Here is a 19,320-nt window from a genome sequence, read left to right as displayed (position 1 = left end):
TAGGCAACACATTTACAAGTTCTCTTATCTTCTGAAGTACAGGACAGTGAACAACAGCTATAATGAAATCTCTCCCAAATGCAGCAGAGTGATGTCTGGGCATTATCCCCACACTCTGCACATGCACCATGGAGCTAGATAACACAAAGCAGTTCATGTTCTTGTCCATCTATTTGTGCTCAACATCCAACACTTAAAGGAGACAAGGTTGCAGACCCAAGCCCAGTAAAGGCACAAGTGCCCCTGCCCACTCGGGCCCACATTAATAATGCATTGGCACCTCTTGGAGGGCTCTTCCCCCTTTGCCTCTTCACTCCACATTTCCTCCTCTAAAAGAGAGAGTGGTGAGTCCGGCCCAGCTTGATGCCTGGCATGCAGCAGCGCCACTCTGTTCAGTGGACACAGAGTTCAATCTGTTTCAGAACTGCAATTCAATTATCTCACCAGGGTCCTGTTCAACCACTCGTGAATGGAAGGGGGGCAAAGGTGCGTTCAATACAATGGAGGGGGAGATCGAGGCAGGGGATGGGGGAGGATTGGGGGGGTTACAAGACATATCATAAACACAAATCCAGTTCAACATGGATATAGATTTAAGACTTTTTCTTGTGAGATTAGCTTTGGCTTTACAATCACTGGACGGATGTCAGGACCTGATAAAGCTAATCACTGCTGTAAAGCGAATGCAGAGGGATTTAGCACATCGCCCCCCCCCTTCTGCCCCCGCAGTCCCCTGTAGACCTGGCTGTGAAAGAAAACTGAGAAAGCCCAGGGCCCAAAACAGACCAGGCATGGAGCGTGCCGCAAAGTGCCCCTCCCTCTTCTTCAGGCTCTATGATACCCTTATCTCAGTAAAAATGAAACACACAGAGGAAATACGCTGCAAAATGGGAACATTTTTTTTTTTTTATCACGGAGGTTAAATTTCTAATCATCACTTTGTAGATGTCAACAAATACCTAAAGTTTACTGGAAAGGAACATTATTTGGTCATCTAATCACATTTAAAAGACCAAAAACAGTCTATATTTAAAAGACGGAAAAAGATAGTGCACTCTAACCATGACAAGAGTACAATAGCAAAAGACTCTGGAGCTCTGCACTGTTTCTGACCATTTTGGTACCTTAAGCCAGAAACTTGATTAGCTCAGAAAGAAATGCTGCCAATCAGCTTCAGGAAATTCTTCCTCAAGATGCTCAGGATTACCTACAGCATTATTAAAATTGAAACAAATAATTAATGTCTCCATATAACACACTACCTGAATATTTAAACATCTTTTTCCTTCCCCTCACCTTTTCCATTTTCTTCAACATGCCTCTGAGGGCTTTGATCTCCTACTATTAAAATAATTTAAATCAAAATTACCCTACTTTAACAAAAAGTCACATTTGTGCACCATCACACTGTAATCAAGTAACACAGTGAATGACTGTCAAACAGAGCCTTTTCCTGCACCCACACTCCATCTTTGTCAGGCCACCATTGCCGTCATTCTCAAACTGCTATGCCTCATACAGGCTCAGTCCAGTATGCTGTCACTATAATGAATACTCAAGTGTTCAGCTTATTTCACGTTTTCATAGTTGGTCCTTGTTAAGTGTTTTACAGCAGAGCTAAAATAAACCACACTCCAATTAGAAGTCTTCACTGTAATTTAAAAAGTAAAGACCTCAAAGTACTGAGTGAAAAATTTAGTGTATTTATTTTTTTAGCCAGCAGTGTTGTCTTATGATGGTGTATTGTATAGATTACTTCACACCATTCTTTTGTTATACCTTGTATAGTGTATGAAGCTATACAAACATGTCCAGTTCTGTACACTTGTTTGTTGCCTGTATGCTGAACCTCACTCTCAAACCTGCCATCAATGTTAATACCCATCAGATGTGCGCTATACATATTTCTTCACCTAGCTCTGCTCTTCCCTCCTGCCCTAGTGACCCCTCACCCTTCACCTTTAAGCCATTCAAGTAGTCAATGCCTCTATTCAACCCCCTCTGCTCCTCAGTCCATATTACATGAGAAAGAGGGAGAGCGAGACCATGAGAAAGAGAGAGAGAGAGAAAACTGAAGAAGAAAGGCTAAGAAACCGTGTTAGAAGGAAAAAAATAAAATAATCGAGAGGGTTCATCAATTTTTCATGAATTTTCATTTAGAGTGGGAGAGGCCTCTTACAGCAATCGATAGATCAAGCTGCTGTCACACAGTTAGCACCTGGGGGCCACTGGAAGGCCCTCGGGAAGGCAGGGCAGTGGATCAGAAGCAGAGACCAACCCCCTCCAACCCATTTCCTAAGGATCAAAAACTAACTATGAATTTTACTGTCATCACCTCAGAAATACAATTACAGCCAGAGGATGTTGTTCCTGCTCTCTTTTGTCTAAAAATCTAAAACATTTGATTTCCAATTTTTGCTTGTTTTATGTTGTCTAAGGAGTCCAGCTCAACATTTTGAGAGACTGTCTAAAGTTTGTCACTTTCATGATAAGAATTCTCCTCTTCCACAACATAAGGACATAGGGACTTTCCCCTCCACCTTATGGGCATTTTGAGGTGCCTGGGAGTGGCTGTATAGGAAGCCCATCCTGAGACTGCTGGGGGGTAGGCTCATCTTCAAAGGTAATTCAATCCACAGCTCAGGTTATGCCTGTCACCATTCACCAACAGACTTCAGAAGGCCTGTGCTAAATGTCCATCACAAACTGTGCTTATCATTCGACCCCCACTCACCTGCGAGAGAGCCATGTCAGCCATGCCATCATGTTCCCATCATAAAGCCTCCCAGCAGCTTTACGTACATACTCCAACCCATACACACAACATCAATATATATCCCTTGGGCTTGGGTCACATTTATCAAGTGCATGGAAGAAAAAACTCATTATCCAAAACTCAGACCAATATTCCACACTGTGAGGTCGTAATAGGGTTTAAGTGGCTCTTTTAGACCAGCAGGAAATTAGTATTGTTTGTAAATGGAGAAGAAAAATGAAATTAACTAAAAATAGTGCCAGACATTGTTGACTTGATTACTTTAAGTACCTACAGTAGAGACGATGTTTCAACGCTTGATTAGATCAAAGATGTATTCTGAATGGGCTGAATGCAAATCCAGTCTTTCCATCAGTAAGCAGTGAGATCAGGATTTCTCTTTATCTGTCCTTATAAATTACATAATGTGAGCAGAATCATTTTGAACTCCAGCAAAGAGGAGAAGAGACTCTTGACTTACATGCTACTTCCAAAGATGCATTGCGGCTCACAGCTTCTCCCAGGTAGTTCCGGGCCACGCAGACATAGGCTCCCTCATCTGGTTTGCTCCGTCGTCCATGAACGATGCGAAGGAAGAAAAGCGAGCCGGTGGGCAGCAGCATACGGTGGGAACGTGGGTCATCTTTGTCTGTTTCCACCCGCTCTCCATCCTTGTACCACTCCACTGTCGGGGTTGGCCGCCCTTCTGCTTTACAGTTGAGAGTGGCGGGCTCCCCTTTGGATACGATCAGGTCAGAGGGATGCTCCACAATCCGGGGTGGGGAGTCCTCCTGGCGCAGACGGGATCCTGAGGGAAAAAAAGGATGTTTTATGTTCAGTGATGTTATTATATAAGCTTTATAAAGTCAAGAACCTCTTTCATAACATACAATAGAAAAATAGTGGGAATATGGGGTTTTAATTAATAAACACAACTCATAGCAACAAAATAAATAAGTTGTCTGGGTCGGGAAGACCAACCTCTGCCCAGAGCAAGAGCTATGTGGTGTGGCTCTGAAGCGGTCTCCAAGGTATCAATTGACAAGTTTTACTCTTAAAGAAGAAAAACATATAAACAGGTGGCACAGTGAAAGCACATATAAACAGTGTTGTTTCTCAGCAAAGGGGTCCTGGGGGAACCCACTGGTCACCCCCTTTATGTGTGGGGGTTTTTACCCAGTGCCCACTGGGTACCTACAGCCTTTTACCTCCCACAGTCAAAAGAAATGCATGCTAGGTTAACTCGGGATTTTGTCTGTAAGTGTGAATGTCTCGTGAATGATTGTCTGCTTCCATGTTCTGGCCATTTATATTGACTGGCGACCTGTCAAGAATGTATTCTGCCTCTTGCTCCTGACAGCTGGGATAAGCTCCAGTGCCCATGTGACCTTGGATTGGAAAAGCGATTAAGAAAATTGATGGACATATATAATTCAATGTTAAGTATCCCATAAAAAACTAACAAATAGTAACTACTAGGAAAAGAAGGACAACAGAACTTCTACTTTCTGTGTAATGATCCACTATCCACTGCGATCCACTGTGTTCTGCTGAGTTGATTTGGCAGCCTATACATAATTTACAAATGCAGTTACTACTCACTAAGCGACATCTAAAACCATCAAGCTACAGTTCAACTCAACAGCAATAGATATATACAAAAAACCCACCCAAAACAGCTAATCTGGCTACATGTATCCACATTTAAACCCCCCAAATTTGATTCACATTGTTCAAAAACCAGGTGACAAAAGCAGTTGTTTTTGCTATTTTTCTTGCTGCCTGGACCCAAATAGCAGTGGTAAGTGCCTTTATATATCTGACTTGGGATGGAAGCTTGTAATAAAAGCCTATTAAAGCTTTTAATAACCATAACAGGTTAGTCAAAAAAAAATTCTATCTGCTCTTCTCAGCCCATGCAAGAGCTTGAGAGTAATGGAACCTATAGGCAAACAGTGAATGAAGGCATACAGTTAGCTTACATTAGAATTACACACATAGACCCACATTATGCTGTTTATCTGCCCTCTATATTTGGTTTTCAGCAAAAGTCAGAAAAAGTGGGAGTTCACTATGCAAAAAGCAGGCATGTGATGTGAATATGAATGTTGGGGTCCAGACTAATGTCAAATGCTAATCCCCTGTGGTTGAAAACCTTGGCCCACTCCTTTTCATTAGAGCTTACAGTGGGTAAGCTTTTGGAGCCTGGCAGTTAAGATAATGCTCCCCGAGTCAGAGTGCGCAGTGTGTCTGTGACCTGGTCTTACCCATGGTGATAAGAGACTGTAGGCCACACAAACGCACGCACACACTCTTATATCAAAGAAGCCATGGGAACCATGCAACAATCAAACAGTCTGATCCAGCAATCAAAGGCACAGCAAAGGGAATGGGGAATGAGGCACAGTTTTCCAACAACCCTTTTTTCTTTTGAACCATTCAATACCTCATCAATAACTCTGCTTCAGTTGACAGCTAAATGTTAACCACTCAGTGTTGCCTTAAGTTAAGAGCTCAGCTCTTTGTCTTAAAATGAGCTGTTGCAGGTGTGCATGTGATTGAGCCGAGTTGATGATTGTGCCCTTCCCTGGGGGCAGTACAGTGGGGTAATAGAATGATGCCTGCTGCACAGAAGTGCAGTATACCACATAGGCCTTTGTGCTTATGTAAGGGGTAATTTGAACACAGGATGCAAGCATAACAGTGGTGGTTCCAGCTCTTTGTTTGGCTGGGTTTCGCACATCCCACCACCCGTTACACTTTAACCTCCCAGGGGAAACCAGGACAAGCTGTACCGAGGTCTTTTCTCCTCATGAGTCTACAGGCAAAGGGACACGAGCCAGCAGAAACCTGCTGGTCAGCATAAAATCCACTTCAAAGACCAAGTGTGGTGGATGTGTGTGCATATGTACACACAAACACACACAAAACACACAGATTTAGTCTGGAAATGTGCACTAGTCCACAAAATGTCAGGAATCAGGGATCAGATAGGGACATATTGACCCCTGAACAGGAGGCAGTCTGTTCTCTCTTCTTCCTAATTTGGGCTAATTCCCTCCATTTCCCTGTCATTGATTAGTGATCAGGCCTGGTGTCTTGCACTAACTGGTGCCACAGACAGCGATCTGTAGTAGAGGGGTAGGTAATATTCTGTCCCCAGAGTCCATGATCTAATCTCATTGGTATTATGTGGAAAACTGAAGAAGTATAGCTGGTGTTTGGAACAAAAATCTAAGGTATTTTTCTTGCTATCTTTTTCACCAAAAGTAGGGAACAATAACCTAGCCAGCAGCCAATTTTCCTGTCACAGAGAGGGCATAGAGCAAGTTTGTATTCTGGCAATAAGTGACTTAATAGATTAAGCAGTAATTAACACTGTGACATTGATAAATGGAGGGCAAGATAAAGGACAGACATGTAGGCCCCCTTCTCCCTCAGATCCAGTGTCAAACGCACATTTATTCTTATCTCATTGGAGCATCTGCTTCCCCAATAATCCACAAATCGTGCAGTGGCTTTCCGCTAAGGCCAATGGACATGACTAAACTGCAGTGACTCCATTCGATTTCTATCAGTCTAATTTCTTTGAATCCAATTTGTATTCCAATCTACTGCTTTCTAATCACTTAAACCTTGAGTCTCCATCTGGTCTCCTCTTTCCTGTGGAAATGAACACAGCAGATGCCTCTACAATTGTCCTTTCACTGCCAAAAAAAGCTAAGCTGGGTGCACAGAAGGCCAGACGTGACTGGTCAGTGTCCTTCCTGAGTCAGGTGTAGAGGTTAAAAGCACATCCATATGCTGTGGAATATGGTTTGAAAATGACCCATTAATCTCAATACTGGAAAACGTCGACACATAAACCTTGTGAGCAGTTTAACTTTGAAAAGTGCAAAGAAAAATATTTGCACAAGCTTAAGCGAGTGTATCTACTACAGCCCTCATGTGGCTTCCATGAACAAGGGATGTCCCTGAATGTGCACGGTCCAAAAATATCAAATTAAAAAACTTTATATACATTCCCACTGCTGAGCCATCAGACCTAACTCCTCACAGGAGCGAAAGTCAATTTTCAGCTTCCTATTGGGCCCCTTTTCCCACTCTCTTTACGGTAAATGGGCTTTCTGTTGCCCTTTTAATGTGATCATTGGTGCTGTGCAATCAAGTGCTCTCTGAGCTGAGGCGAGTGCACTTCACTGGGTCTCAGGGCACACGCTCCAATCAAAATGCTGTGTTTCCCCCTGTCTGCAATAATACCGCCATTACTTTTCACCACTGCTGTGCAGTCATCCACTTTTGGAAAAAAGTAGGAACCACAGAACAAACAAACAAGCACACAGACAGGGAATGAAATCAGAGAGGGATTACTGAACCAGAAGCTGATTCTTTTGTGCCTTTTTTCTTCCCGTCTACTTATGTCAGCTTCACTGAAATGGATGCAATTTCGCTGTGCTGTTATCCAAGAAATGTGCAGTATTTGAGCGCCCGCTTTTCTCCCGCTATAGCGTTTCAACCAATATGTGACGTTAGCATTGAAATATAACTGAAAAACATATAGGTTAAACAAGATAAGATGGGTAACATTTGTCGTTTAAATCCAAGATAAAAAGCTGCTTAACTACAACTCATTCTCCTGCATTACCACTGACCACACACCTAGAACTGGTCTTTTCTGTTATCTTTGTCACATATTTATTCATGTGTGCAACAGAAGGCCAGGCCTTTGATGATCTTTTTGTAATTATTTTTATTAGCTCCCAGGAGAAATTCTCCCACCAACCAAATCAATACACACACCAGTCACAGGAAGAGCACTGAAGGAAGGGCTCCCCAAAGAGATATTAATTATTCTACCAACAGATGCATGCTGATCAGAGGTAACCAATGGCAACCCCAGACCAAGGCAAAAAGTTTTGGTCACCAAAGCGCCATAAAACATCAAACAGAAAAAACCAAGGTCCGGGCCAGGAATGCAGTAATATTATAATGTGGAAAAGGCAGAGGTATTTCGGGCAGAAAGTGCTGAAACCCAGTGGACTGAGTGAATATAAAATTGTCCAAAAAAAAAAAAAAAAAAAAAGAAAACTTCAAAGAATTTTCAGAGTGAATGAATTATGCATTAGATCCATGTTGTCCAATCTGAAGTATACCCTCCCTCTGCCTCCCACTTCTCCCAACTCTCTCCACTTCTCTTCAACCTCCCACTCGATCTCCTTCTCTCTATGCATCTCCGCCTCTACCTCCCCATATCCCTCTGTCCATTTCACTTGCTCCCTGTCCTGTTTCATGCTGTCCTCACTGTGAGGGTGACTGAGTCATATCCGTCATGTCATCAAAGGGGAAATACGATAAAGCAGCAGGGGGAAACTGGTGATGGTGAAAGACGGATGTTACTGGCCCTCTACGCCTCAGCACCGGCCCTGCCGTGACACTTCCAAGCAGCCCGTTCTGCACCCGAAATTCATCTTCTTTATGCCAAGCTGTCAGTGGCGTCACAGCGCATGAGCGCCAGTATACTCCAATACCAGACAAACAGCCCATCTCAGTGAGGTGTCACTGGAGACATCCTGCTGTATCTGCTGGAGCCCAGCCCAGTCCAGCGCATCCGGCCAGCCACTCGATACAGCAGAATCCTCAAACTGAAGACACACAGAGTGAAATGAAGAGTGTTCACAGGTGCAGAGCAGATTCCTCCACTTCATCTTCTGTTTCAAGAGAGGGAGGGGTTTCAGCTAGGTAACTGGCTCACATGATGGAGTCTGTTCCACCTCAGTGCTCCGCATACTGCTCCTCTCTTCTCCTGCTAGGATCCATACTTTGAAAGCAAACACAGGGGTAATTATATGAGCTGCTCCCAACCCCTCAATGCATCCATGCTTGCCTCTAACAAATATCAGATAGAATTCCATTCTGAGTGTATTTCAGGCAATGTCGAGGTGGGGTCAAATTGACTTTGCATCCATGTATTTACTCTCTCCCCCATGCAGATGGAATATATAAATAGATAACTGTGGGAAACACAATATCTGATTTTACTGCAAAGGGCTGATTCACATTGCTTGTATTTCAAGGAGTTTCAACCTTGTTTTTCCCTCATTCTTACTCTCCACCCTACTATGAGTAGCCATGCACAGAAAAGGCGATGTTATCACTTTTCAGCACTTGCCTGGTCTCAAAAGAGCGGCGATCGCTGACTTGCAACAAGATACTAAAGGAGGAAGAGCAGGATAACGTAAAAACAGTTAAGACTGCTTTATTGTAAAGAGAAAAGTGTTGACAAGCGTGCTGCTTCCTCTCTTTGTATGGACTGATTAGTACAAGGAGTACAGTGCTAGCTCTGTGGGGCTGTCAGGCCACTGGTAGGGATACTAAACTGCGTGATGCAGATTAAATGATTTCCGATTCCTGGGCCAGTGAAGCGTGTAGCTCACTGCGCCACCCCACCTTTTTCAAACCTCTCTTTTTTCCTGCAGATCCCTTTGAAGAGCCTCTGCTCTAGCATTTGACTGTTGGCCTTTGCTTTGCACCATGACAGTAACCTTGATATTAAAGTTGTGTTCTTGGAAACTCAACGATTTCAATTCCAGCCCAGTCTCCCCTTCCTATTCCACTACAAAGAATCCCTTACAGTTAAGGTAATGTTCACTTGCTCCAGTCATGCAATGATCATCAGTAATAAGCAATTGTAATAGAGTCCAATTTTCTTTGGTCATTTTAATCTCTGTAAATGTTCTATAAATTAGATAAGAAAGCAGCAGTGTTTAGATCTATCTTTTCATGGTATATTGTGTGTGCAGAGTGCGTGTAATTGTAAAGACAGCTGACTCAAAATCACTTTCAGGTGTTAACAGAAATAAAAAAATATAGATTTTGATAAAATGTGGAGGGGGATAGAGAAGGGTGTAGGTGACGCATGGTGTTGAGTTGTGATTGTGTGACTTTGCAGTACGTGGACTGACTAATCCTAAATAGACTTATTTAGCTGCCTACAGTTAGGCTGGGAGATACTGACACACTTTTCATAAAGCACTCAAAATAATTCAAATAATAGAAACCTTAATTTAACTTAAATTTAGCTGTGGAGTTTTTCAGGAGAAAAAAAAAAAGAGAGACTAAACAGAAAGGTCAAAACCAGGCATCTGATGTGTTCAGAAACGGTATCTCTCTGCTATCTAACCACAAGCATTTAATTCAGCTGAGTCCTCTTCAGGATGAGCATATGTGTGTCACACAGAGACATCAGGTAGTCAGAAGGTAAATAACTAACCTGAGCCTCCTATGTAAGCGCACAAACAAAAAATAAGTATTTTCTCAAAATGAATGATATTATTTCACAGGACAGAGGTCAAACCCAAAAAGTTTTTAAGAGGATTTCTTACCCAAGTTATAAAAAAAGCAAGGAAATATAAAAACACATTGGTCCTCCCTGCATGTCAAGCACTCCAGTGGTCCTTAGATAAGCTTAACTCCAGGTGGAAACATGAAAAATAAGAGCTATAACCACACCATCCAACCGATAAACTCAGAAAGCAAAGCACCGGCTCTGATACTTTCTTTTTTAAGGTGCAGCCAAGCAAGTCAGAATAAGATTTATTAAATTTTTATACCACAAGACATTTAGTGTGGTCTTGCTTTGGAATACAGGGTCAAGGGTGCCAGCAGTAAGTGGAAGAGGACTCATTCAGTTTATTGAGGCCCATGTATCCACGCTAACACAAAACAAGACTTTGATGGTTATTAATAGTGTTTCCAAAACACATTTACCCACACACTCCTACAGCAGTTCATAATTCTGGAGCTGGCTCTGTGTTGCATAGCCTCTCAGTGACAAATGCCCGGGAGCAGCTATGCAGAAAAAAAATCACCACCATCCTGGAAGTGAAAGTGGAGAGTTCAAATGTTCAAGGATGTGATTAGGGCTTTTGTCCTCTTCACCGAAACGGTTGTGACACTTGGCTGATGCCACGTTCCACACTGAAACTTCAACCACAAAGCCAGTCTCACCAGGAGTCATTATATACAGTAAATCAACTCGCCCCGGGTCACGGTGACTTGGTTTACAAAGCAGTGGGGTGCCATTTTTTTCTTTTCCCAGCAAGGACACGACAAGAACAGGTTCCTACAGTACTGACAAAGAGAAATGTGTGCATTTTTCATTTGTGCATCATCAAAGTGATAGCCTCTGCTCTGAAACACTACTCTAATGAGGTGATGGTCTATAGTCTGGAGTCTTTGTATTTCTAAAGGTTTTTATCCTCCAGTTAGCTTCAGGTAAGAAAAGCTGGATAGCTGTCATGGCTAGGTGATCCATAGACCGAGCAGGAGATGAAGACGGTGGAACAAGACACTTATTCAGTGGCTCCACCACTCTGAGCAGCATTACAGCTGTGCTGGACTACTGCTGCGAGTGATGGATGTGTGCTTGAGTGTCGTACTATGGCTGTCCATCTTCATATGTCTTGCACTGCGAGACAGCTCATGCATTTTTATCACCAGACCTGACCTCATCTTTAAAACACTGGTGAGATACTCAGCTCAGGTACAACTGTCACACAAAGTCTTGACAATGAAGAACAAGAGAGTATGTTTTGTTTTTTGGCTTAAAACGTCGAAAATTAAAAACACATACATCCCCCCAATGTTGCAGTTGTGCATTATTTCTTCTTACTTTATCCTCCTGTAATCACTTTATGTTTGCCAGTATAGATCTGTATGGTCTGTAAGTTTACGGTGGATTTGTGTATCTGTGTTTGTTTGTGTAGGGGGGCTTTATCCTAAAAGCATGGATTATACAGTTCTATGTACTTCCATGAGTCACTCAACCTTGACATCCCTTCCTCCTATCTGAAGGTTGCCGCAAGACAGCCAAACAGAGGGCAGGGTGAGGGCAACGGGACACAGAGTAAATAAATGCTTTCCCCAAACAACATTTCAGTGCAGCTTGCAACATGAAAACACAGATAAGACAAACACTCAGTCCCTTCCATGTTCACATCACTACCGGCTTCTGTTTTACTCAGTCCTTATGTCATGTTGTTTTGCCGTGCTCTTACGACAGTTACATTTTTCCTGATAGGACTGCTCATCAACTCCACAGTGTAAATGAGTAACACATCCTGCACATCCTGATTTATATAACGGCACCTTTATTTACTGCTGGCCCCCTTACAACTTTTAATCTGCTGTTTGCGAAACAAAGATGATGACAGAACAGACTGAGGCTTATATCTGTGCTCTGGGGCCCAGGCGGTAAGCACAGGTGTGTATTCTATAAGTACAGGTGTGTGAGACAGGTGAAGGCCCTTACCACTTGTTTTACCTGCTTTAGTCATCTCTATTCATCATATCACTCCTCCCCCACCCCAACCTAAACACACTCCCACTTTATGCTCCTATCACAGGTGTACAATGAACTCCTCATTGTTTGAATTCCACCCTCATTGACACTGCCACTGATGGGATACCTGAGCAATGACAGTATGTGTGTACGTGAGATACAGGGGAAGAGCAAGACCGTGGGAAGATCTGAAAATATATATTGTGGGAGGAAAGACACTAGCTGTCTACCTAACAGTGTTAAACCTCTACTTGGTCCTGTTGTAATCTCTCAGTTATTTTGTCTTTTTCTCTGTGCAATTCCGCTCTGTAAATGTCAGGGGTATGCTTAATAAAGCGGAGGTAAAACAGGGAAAAGTGGCATTACCTTTCCTCCATTTTGCTGGTCTTAGAGGAAAACCAGCCATGTGCATTGTCTGAAGCTGACATTTTCTCTCCCACATCTGCACTATGAAAATGCAAAGACACTACCTATCGTGTTTCAAGAATTTAAAACAGCTGTGAATCCTCTTATATCTCAGTGATCACACGGCATTATTTTTGTGATTTAAAAGACTTATGGAGAGCTCAAACTTTACTCTATCGCGCCTTGAATGTGTGAAGTGATCACTGTTGAAACACAAACCACTGAGCAGCCAGACTTGGCTGTTAAAACATCATAGGAGATGACATGACAACGTTACCGGCCAAGTAACACTTATCACTTAAATGGCACAAAAGGATCAGGAAGCTGATTTTTACTGGACAAGTGCTCACCGCATCCCATTTCCTCGTTCCCTATTCGGTCACTTTGTATTATGATTACCAGCTTCAGTCTTGTTGTCTTAACTCATTTTTGATGTTAATCAGAGAATAAACAGTAGCGCTTCATGGCGAAGAGCAAGGCGACTTCCTTGACAGTGATGAGACTATGGGAGACAGTAGAGAGGGGACTTTCCTGTACATTTGAGATGAAGGTTCACCATTACAGCAGCCCCATTCCAGCAAATGAACCGCAATTACAATAACACTGCCTAAACACTGCCAGCTCGAGCAGAACAATCACATTTGGGGCACGAATCGCAATGGCTCTTACGCAATGACCTCAGCCTGCCTCATCATTCACCTAGACTATTTTAATCTGGGCTTACTTTCCATTATAGGCCAGCACTATAAACCTCTCTCATTTAATCATAACCATCAACAGAGTTGTTAGTTTGCAGTGTTCTTTGGTAATAAAGCATCAGCCTTGCAATTTATATTTAAAAGATTGTATTGTTAAACCACTCTTCTCTCAGTTTTTAGATTTGATTGCACCCATTTTGTCCCTCCTCCTTTCCATAACACACACACGCACGCACACTCTCCTGGTTTGAGTTTCTCTTGACTCAGCGTTAGTGAAGCCCCAACCCCGCTGGTGAATCAAAAACTACACACTATCCACAGAAACGACCCCATCCCCAAGCGGCCATCTAAACAGCCTCCTTGACATATTTAAGTTGGTCCTTATTTCAGCACCTCTTGGTGTATCACCCAGGATGAATGTGATGTCACCAGCTCCTACATCAGACACAGGCATGCAGGAGATCTCAAAATAGCAAAGGGTGAGGAGTGCATGTCCACTATGCAAAGCATGTTCTAAACCAGCTTCAAAAGCAGCACAGCAGAGTTTGTAAGATAACAAAAACAGCTGCATACTGCACAATGTTGTAATTGTGCATTATTTCTTCTTACTTTATCCTCCTGCAATCACTTTATGTTTGCCAGTATAGATCTGTATGGTCTGTTTACGGTGGATTTGTGTATCTGTGTTTGTTTGTGTAGGGGGGCTTTATCCTAAAAGCACACGGACATGTGTATTCCAGAAAGTATATCCTACTGCAGTGGGACTGTTTCATACAAAAAAAAAACCCACACACTGTGGTAAAACTGTTTTCAGATGCACAACTTGTCTCGGGTCACTAAATGTCTTCTAACTCTGGCCAACAACAGCCAACACACATCCACTTTCTCCACCTATTCCCTCCCAGTATCAGTCCTCTCCTGCACACTAGCAGTATTAATCACAGCACACTAAACAGTGACTGACGCCATTCACAAGTCTTGGCTTTGTTGGCTATGCAGCCCAGTGAATGCAACTCCAGGCCTTTTTGTCTGCCCAAGTGGACTCTTAGTGGAAGCTCCTCCCTCTCCATGGACCCTAAGATTACCTCTTAAAAGGCTGGGTGATGGGTGAGTTCTGCTGGGATGGAATAGGAGAGCAAGACAGAGGGGGGAGGAGGGTGACAGGCAAATGATTGGGAAGATCCACTGCTCCCTGGGAGATGTGCTCTCTCTCTCTCTGTCCAGCTAGCAATGCCATCAGCTACTGCTTAGCAACCAGTGGCTGAACAGAGTAAAAAACACCAAAAAAGGCCAAAGGGAAAAAAATTCAATTCCCAGAAGAAAGGAGACTTGATTTGCAAACTACTAAACGTGGACACTGAACTAAGACGCTTCAGAACCAAAACTTGCAGCTGTGAGGAACAAAAGCGTGGGTTGACAGGCAAAAGAAAAGAAAAAATGGGACCTTACAGACTCTTGCATTCAAGGGCAACAAAAAACTGCTTCACATATGGATAAGCTGAGTAAACAATGCAATACAAACATATGTGTGAATCATCACTAACATATGATAATATAATGACCCAGCACGAGACTCGTCAGAAGTATTCTTTTCTCATTCTTTGATTATAAGCCTCTGATTGCCTGTGCAGACAGTGTGCAAGACGACTGAAAAAAAGGTGTGTCCTTTTCAAAAGAAGTACTAAAATGAAAGCAGACCACGGAATTTGAAGGTAATACATCTTAATACCGATTATTGTTTCGCCAGTCACAGGTTGGACCCATTCCAATCACGATTTCCGTCACCTAAGCTGTCCTATTTTGATGATTGCTGTGAGTCATTACATTAACTCTCTAGCTGAAGCTGTTTTAATTCCTCTATTAAACTAGTTCCCTTGTAGGCCAGAGAATCCTGAGAAGCATGTAATATAAAGATGCTGACTGGGCACTCAGTGGTGGACTGGATCAAGAGGGCAGGAGCTTTTGGCTGCAGAAATGAATCAATCTTGTCTGTAATCCACATCATCATTAAACATTAATCAAACAAATGGAAATAATAAACTGTGGCGCTGTTCCAGATTTGGTTTAGGTCAGCTTACACCACAACGCACAACCACAGCTCTGAAATCCTAAAGCACAGAAACCACGCCATGTAGTGCAGAGTGCAGACACTGAGTATTGTACAATCATAGCACATATAAGAAGCAGGCCAATGACCCCCAAATTTACAGAGCAGAACTAGGCTACCATCTGTTTTATACAGCACTACTTCCCTTTATACCACATCGAATCTCATATGTTTGATACGTTCTTTATTTTCCTTTTCCAAAAAGGGTCTCTCTCACCTCTGCAATGGAAATACCTGTAGCCGCTGTGACAGAACCTGGAAATCATTTATATTCAGCTTTCTCTAAAACCTGTGTCACAGTCAGAAATGTTTCAAAACACATTTAAAGTGTTCTGTCATGGTATGAGCTATGGTTCTATATTATATTGAACAGCTTTTTCTCATCTGTTGCATATAAAAAGAAAATAAACCTCATCTTTGCTCCGATTTTAGCCTCTTGGGAGGAGCTTTTTTGTTGGTTTTAAGCATTTCTTCGTTTTTTTTGCTTCGACTTTAGTGGATGAAAAAAGAGAAGAAAATGAAAAATAAGCACTGAGGAGATGTAAATTCATTTAAATCAAAACTCCACAAGCTCGTCATGTTATCACCCAAAAGCCAATACTGACGGCGACTTATTATTATTATAATAATTAAACTGTAAAATAAATGAGAAACAAAATTGGCTTTAAACTGGGTGTTGCACGGCAGGGACTTGCGGAGTCAGGGAAGAACAGAACATTATAATATATTTAAGGAGTTTTACACAACAACGCGTTTAGTAACTTACCATCAACTTGAAAATACAGTAGTCCACTGACAAGGATGAACGCTAGCGGACCCATACTAGCATATTAACCATCCACGGCGGGCGCGTAAATCCTCGATTTCACTACAGAAAGAAATATGTCCAAAATGACAATCAAGTCAATTCCGTGTTTCTAGGAGTTACGGATGGGCCCTATTTACTGACAAAAGCCAGTGTTAAGGTCCAGAAACAGAGAGGATCCATTTAAAGTAGTAGTTTACCCGGAGCAGAGCGGGATGTAAATACACAGCGAACCTTGAATCCAAACTCTCGGTCTTTGGATATTATCCCTGCTTGCCCCGTGAGTTCCTCTGCAGTCTCTGCTGTTTGACAAGATGACCTACTGTACACGCTGTAACGAACAGAGTCTGAAAGAAAGGTAATTTAAGTCCACACTGGAAAACACAGCATAGTGTCTATACTTCTCCGCTCGTTATCGGGTCCTTGAGACGCGTCTCTGGCACCTTTCAAATCTTCAGCGACGTCTCCATAGTTGGAGAGACGACTCGGCAGCAAACCAAACTTCAGCTATCATGCATTTCCAGAAAGTTGTGTTATTGCAGCGAGAAGTAGCTCCCGAAAGACCCATGTGCTCAGCGCTGTAAATGTACAGTCATTCTACAGTTCAACATCCTCCTCTCTTTCTGCCTTTGGGTTTCAACAGCGCGGCCGCTAGGAGCGCACGGTCTCTGCGCACAGCCCGCAGCCCACCACACTGAAGCTCGACGCACTCTCACAAAACAAGGATCGGTTCGCGAAATCAGGAGCGAGACGCGGAGAGAGCAGCCTAGTGGTTTGAGAACGAGGAGAGTTTGGACGTCAGCCCGAATCTCTCTTAAGTTGTGATAATCAAGATAAGCATTTCAAGCAGAGAGAGAGAAAGAGGGAGGATAATAAAGCCATAAAACCACTTTACACATATTTGAATGTTTACACATTAGGAGTTTAACTTTTTATACGTTTACAGCCTCAAGTGCAGTCATTGTTCACCACAGGGCTGGATGTTGGAGAACAATGTTATCTGAAGACATCAAGGAGTTTAAGCATCTTATTTACTGAAACATTTCCTAGTGGGGCCAACAACTACATCCGCACAGGCAACAGCGGTAAAAGGGTGGAAAACGAAAACAGGATAACATAAGAATCACGTTATTTTATGAATGGAATTCATTCATCATATGATAAAGCTGCTAATCAATATATTCCATATTTGAACGCAGGCAAATTACACTTGCTGGGAAATTATAAGCTGAATAGCATGAGGATATTAATCCATTGAGATACTGAAGCAGAATTGTAAATATGATCTTTGTCAGAAATCAATGACTGATTGACCGAGGCCCTGCCCCAGGATGAGGAGAGGAGCAGCTCTGCATACCAACAAATAAATACACAAATGTCTTTTTAAGGGCGAGATATGCAGACGCACACACGGAATGCAGAGAACAACATTATTGCAGTCCAATTTTAATCATGGCCAAATCATGATTGGAAACTACAAGGAGGACCAGAGATGTACTGATGGTCAGAGATAGAGGGGAGGTTCGTGTATGTGGTCTGAACTACCGCGCAGCAGCCTTCTGCATGTTTTCGTACAGGGTTTATTACGGGGGAGCTATGAACTGTGAGCTCCCCCTACTGGTGTCAGCTATGGCTACCTTCTTGTTACCATGCTCTCTTTTTTTAAATACCGGCCTACGAAGCCGAATACAGCCATGGTACAGCATATGGAGACCCAACAGGAGTGTGACGGATATAAGAAAACTTGGAGACTGCGTGCGTTGCTGTGTTATATCAAGTAGATGAATTCACATGATTTGATAAATGCCACACCTAAGGGGCAATTTCAGCAGGCAATGTACAATAAACCTCAAATCTTCTGTTAGGAAATAACAAGCCGAATGCACTGTTTTACATCAAAAAGTTATGATTACGCTGACAAACTGTTTTCCAAAATTTGTACCAAACTATTATCATTTCATTTCCCCAGTCAGTATATTGTGTAATTCAAACGACTTTCAGAAAGCAAAAATGGCACAAAGCGATAAATAAGCATGCTTGCAAATTAAAGAATACAGCTCTGGGCACACCAGTGTAAAAAGATGGAAAGCACAATCTAACAAGTTGGTGCTTTGTTTCTCCTCTGAATGGACGCAACATTAGCAGAAGTGTGGGCTGAAAGGCTTGGATTTCTCATTTTGTGATTTACATCAAAGTCAGCCATACAACAAAGCCCAACATATGTGCCCCCAAGATGTGTTTGAAAGCCCTGCTCTCCCACTAAAAACAATATACAGGCTAAGGCACATGATCGAATAGCTGTGGCAGAAGGAAACACTTCCACCGCCTTTAATGATAGCTTTGACTGCTCACGGCCCCTTTTTTCTTCTGTTTGTTTGTTGAGCTACATGTCAAAGCTTGCCCTGTAAAGGCCTTACGGGGAACTGCGACATGCTGTAAGTTTGCTAGCTGGCTCTCGTTGCAGGGAGCATTGTCAGCTGGCCAGACACAGTGATTTGTCTTCATATTTTAATATGTTTGTGAGCTGCATGCAAATGCTGTCTTCTCAGTGTCTCTCCAGTGTCCTAGATTCTAGCAGATGCATGCAGCCACAAACAGACACACAAAGAGGCAAACAGAAATTTATTGTGTCATCAGTGTTGCTGAGGGTTGAAGGCAAATAAAAGAGAGGAGAGGGAGAAAAAGGGAACTGGAGAAAGGTCATTTACGAAAAAGAAAAGCCCACTTCAAACATAAACAATGGAGTGTATGGCTTCATTGATGGAAAAGTAAGTAGAGTGTAATTCTCCCCCAAGCCCAGCCTTTTATTCCCCACTCTCAATCACTTTATCTGTAGCACAACCAGTGATATTTTGTGGCTTTCTAAATATCAGCTCAAAGTGGATTTATTTTAATTAAACTGGAGGCTGTGTTTACTCAGGACAAGGCATGTTACATAAATATGAGTTTGGGGGCATACGCAATGGACTGATAAGTCACGGACACCAGGATACAAGCTTATGCTTCATTCCACTGCTGGAAGTACATTACAAATCTTTCATTAGGGTGACATTTATAATATTACTGACAAACAAGGTTTGCTTGGGTTGATTAGTTCTTTCATTTCAAAAACTGAAAGCTTGCAGATGAGGTGTAACCACAAACAAATGAGGCTGACGTCACTGGGGGGAAAGCAAATCAGGAGCAGCGGTTTGAAACGAGTGCATTAAA

At 42.5% G+C, this 19,320-nt stretch overlaps 1 protein-coding gene across 8 annotated transcripts in view; it reads right to left on the bottom strand.

The window, feature by feature from the left end:
- The window catches only part of robo2 (roundabout, axon guidance receptor, homolog 2 (Drosophila)), a 265,284-nt gene that overhangs the window by 137,948 nt on the left and 108,016 nt on the right, over positions 1–19,320 (bottom strand). For 6 of the 8 annotated variants that reach the window (XM_084950516.1, XM_084950518.1, XM_084950519.1 and 3 more), the window contains exon 2: positions 3,237–3,563. In XM_084950516.1, coding sequence (XP_084806642.1) covers positions 3,237–3,563 — 327 coding nt within the window. Of the gene's footprint in view, positions 1–3,236; positions 3,564–16,071; positions 16,867–19,320 lie in introns of those variants that run through there. The other 2 variants (XM_084950515.1, XM_084950514.1) reach the window with 2 other exon arrangements.

The sequence above is a fragment of the Perissodus microlepis genome, chromosome 14, assembly GCF_051167445.1.
Source record: "Perissodus microlepis isolate ML-2025 ecotype Zambia chromosome 14, ASM5116744v1, whole genome shotgun sequence".
Lineage (NCBI taxonomy): Eukaryota > Metazoa > Chordata > Actinopteri > Cichliformes > Cichlidae > Perissodus > Perissodus microlepis.
This window is presented reverse-complemented; position numbering and strand designations above follow the sequence as displayed.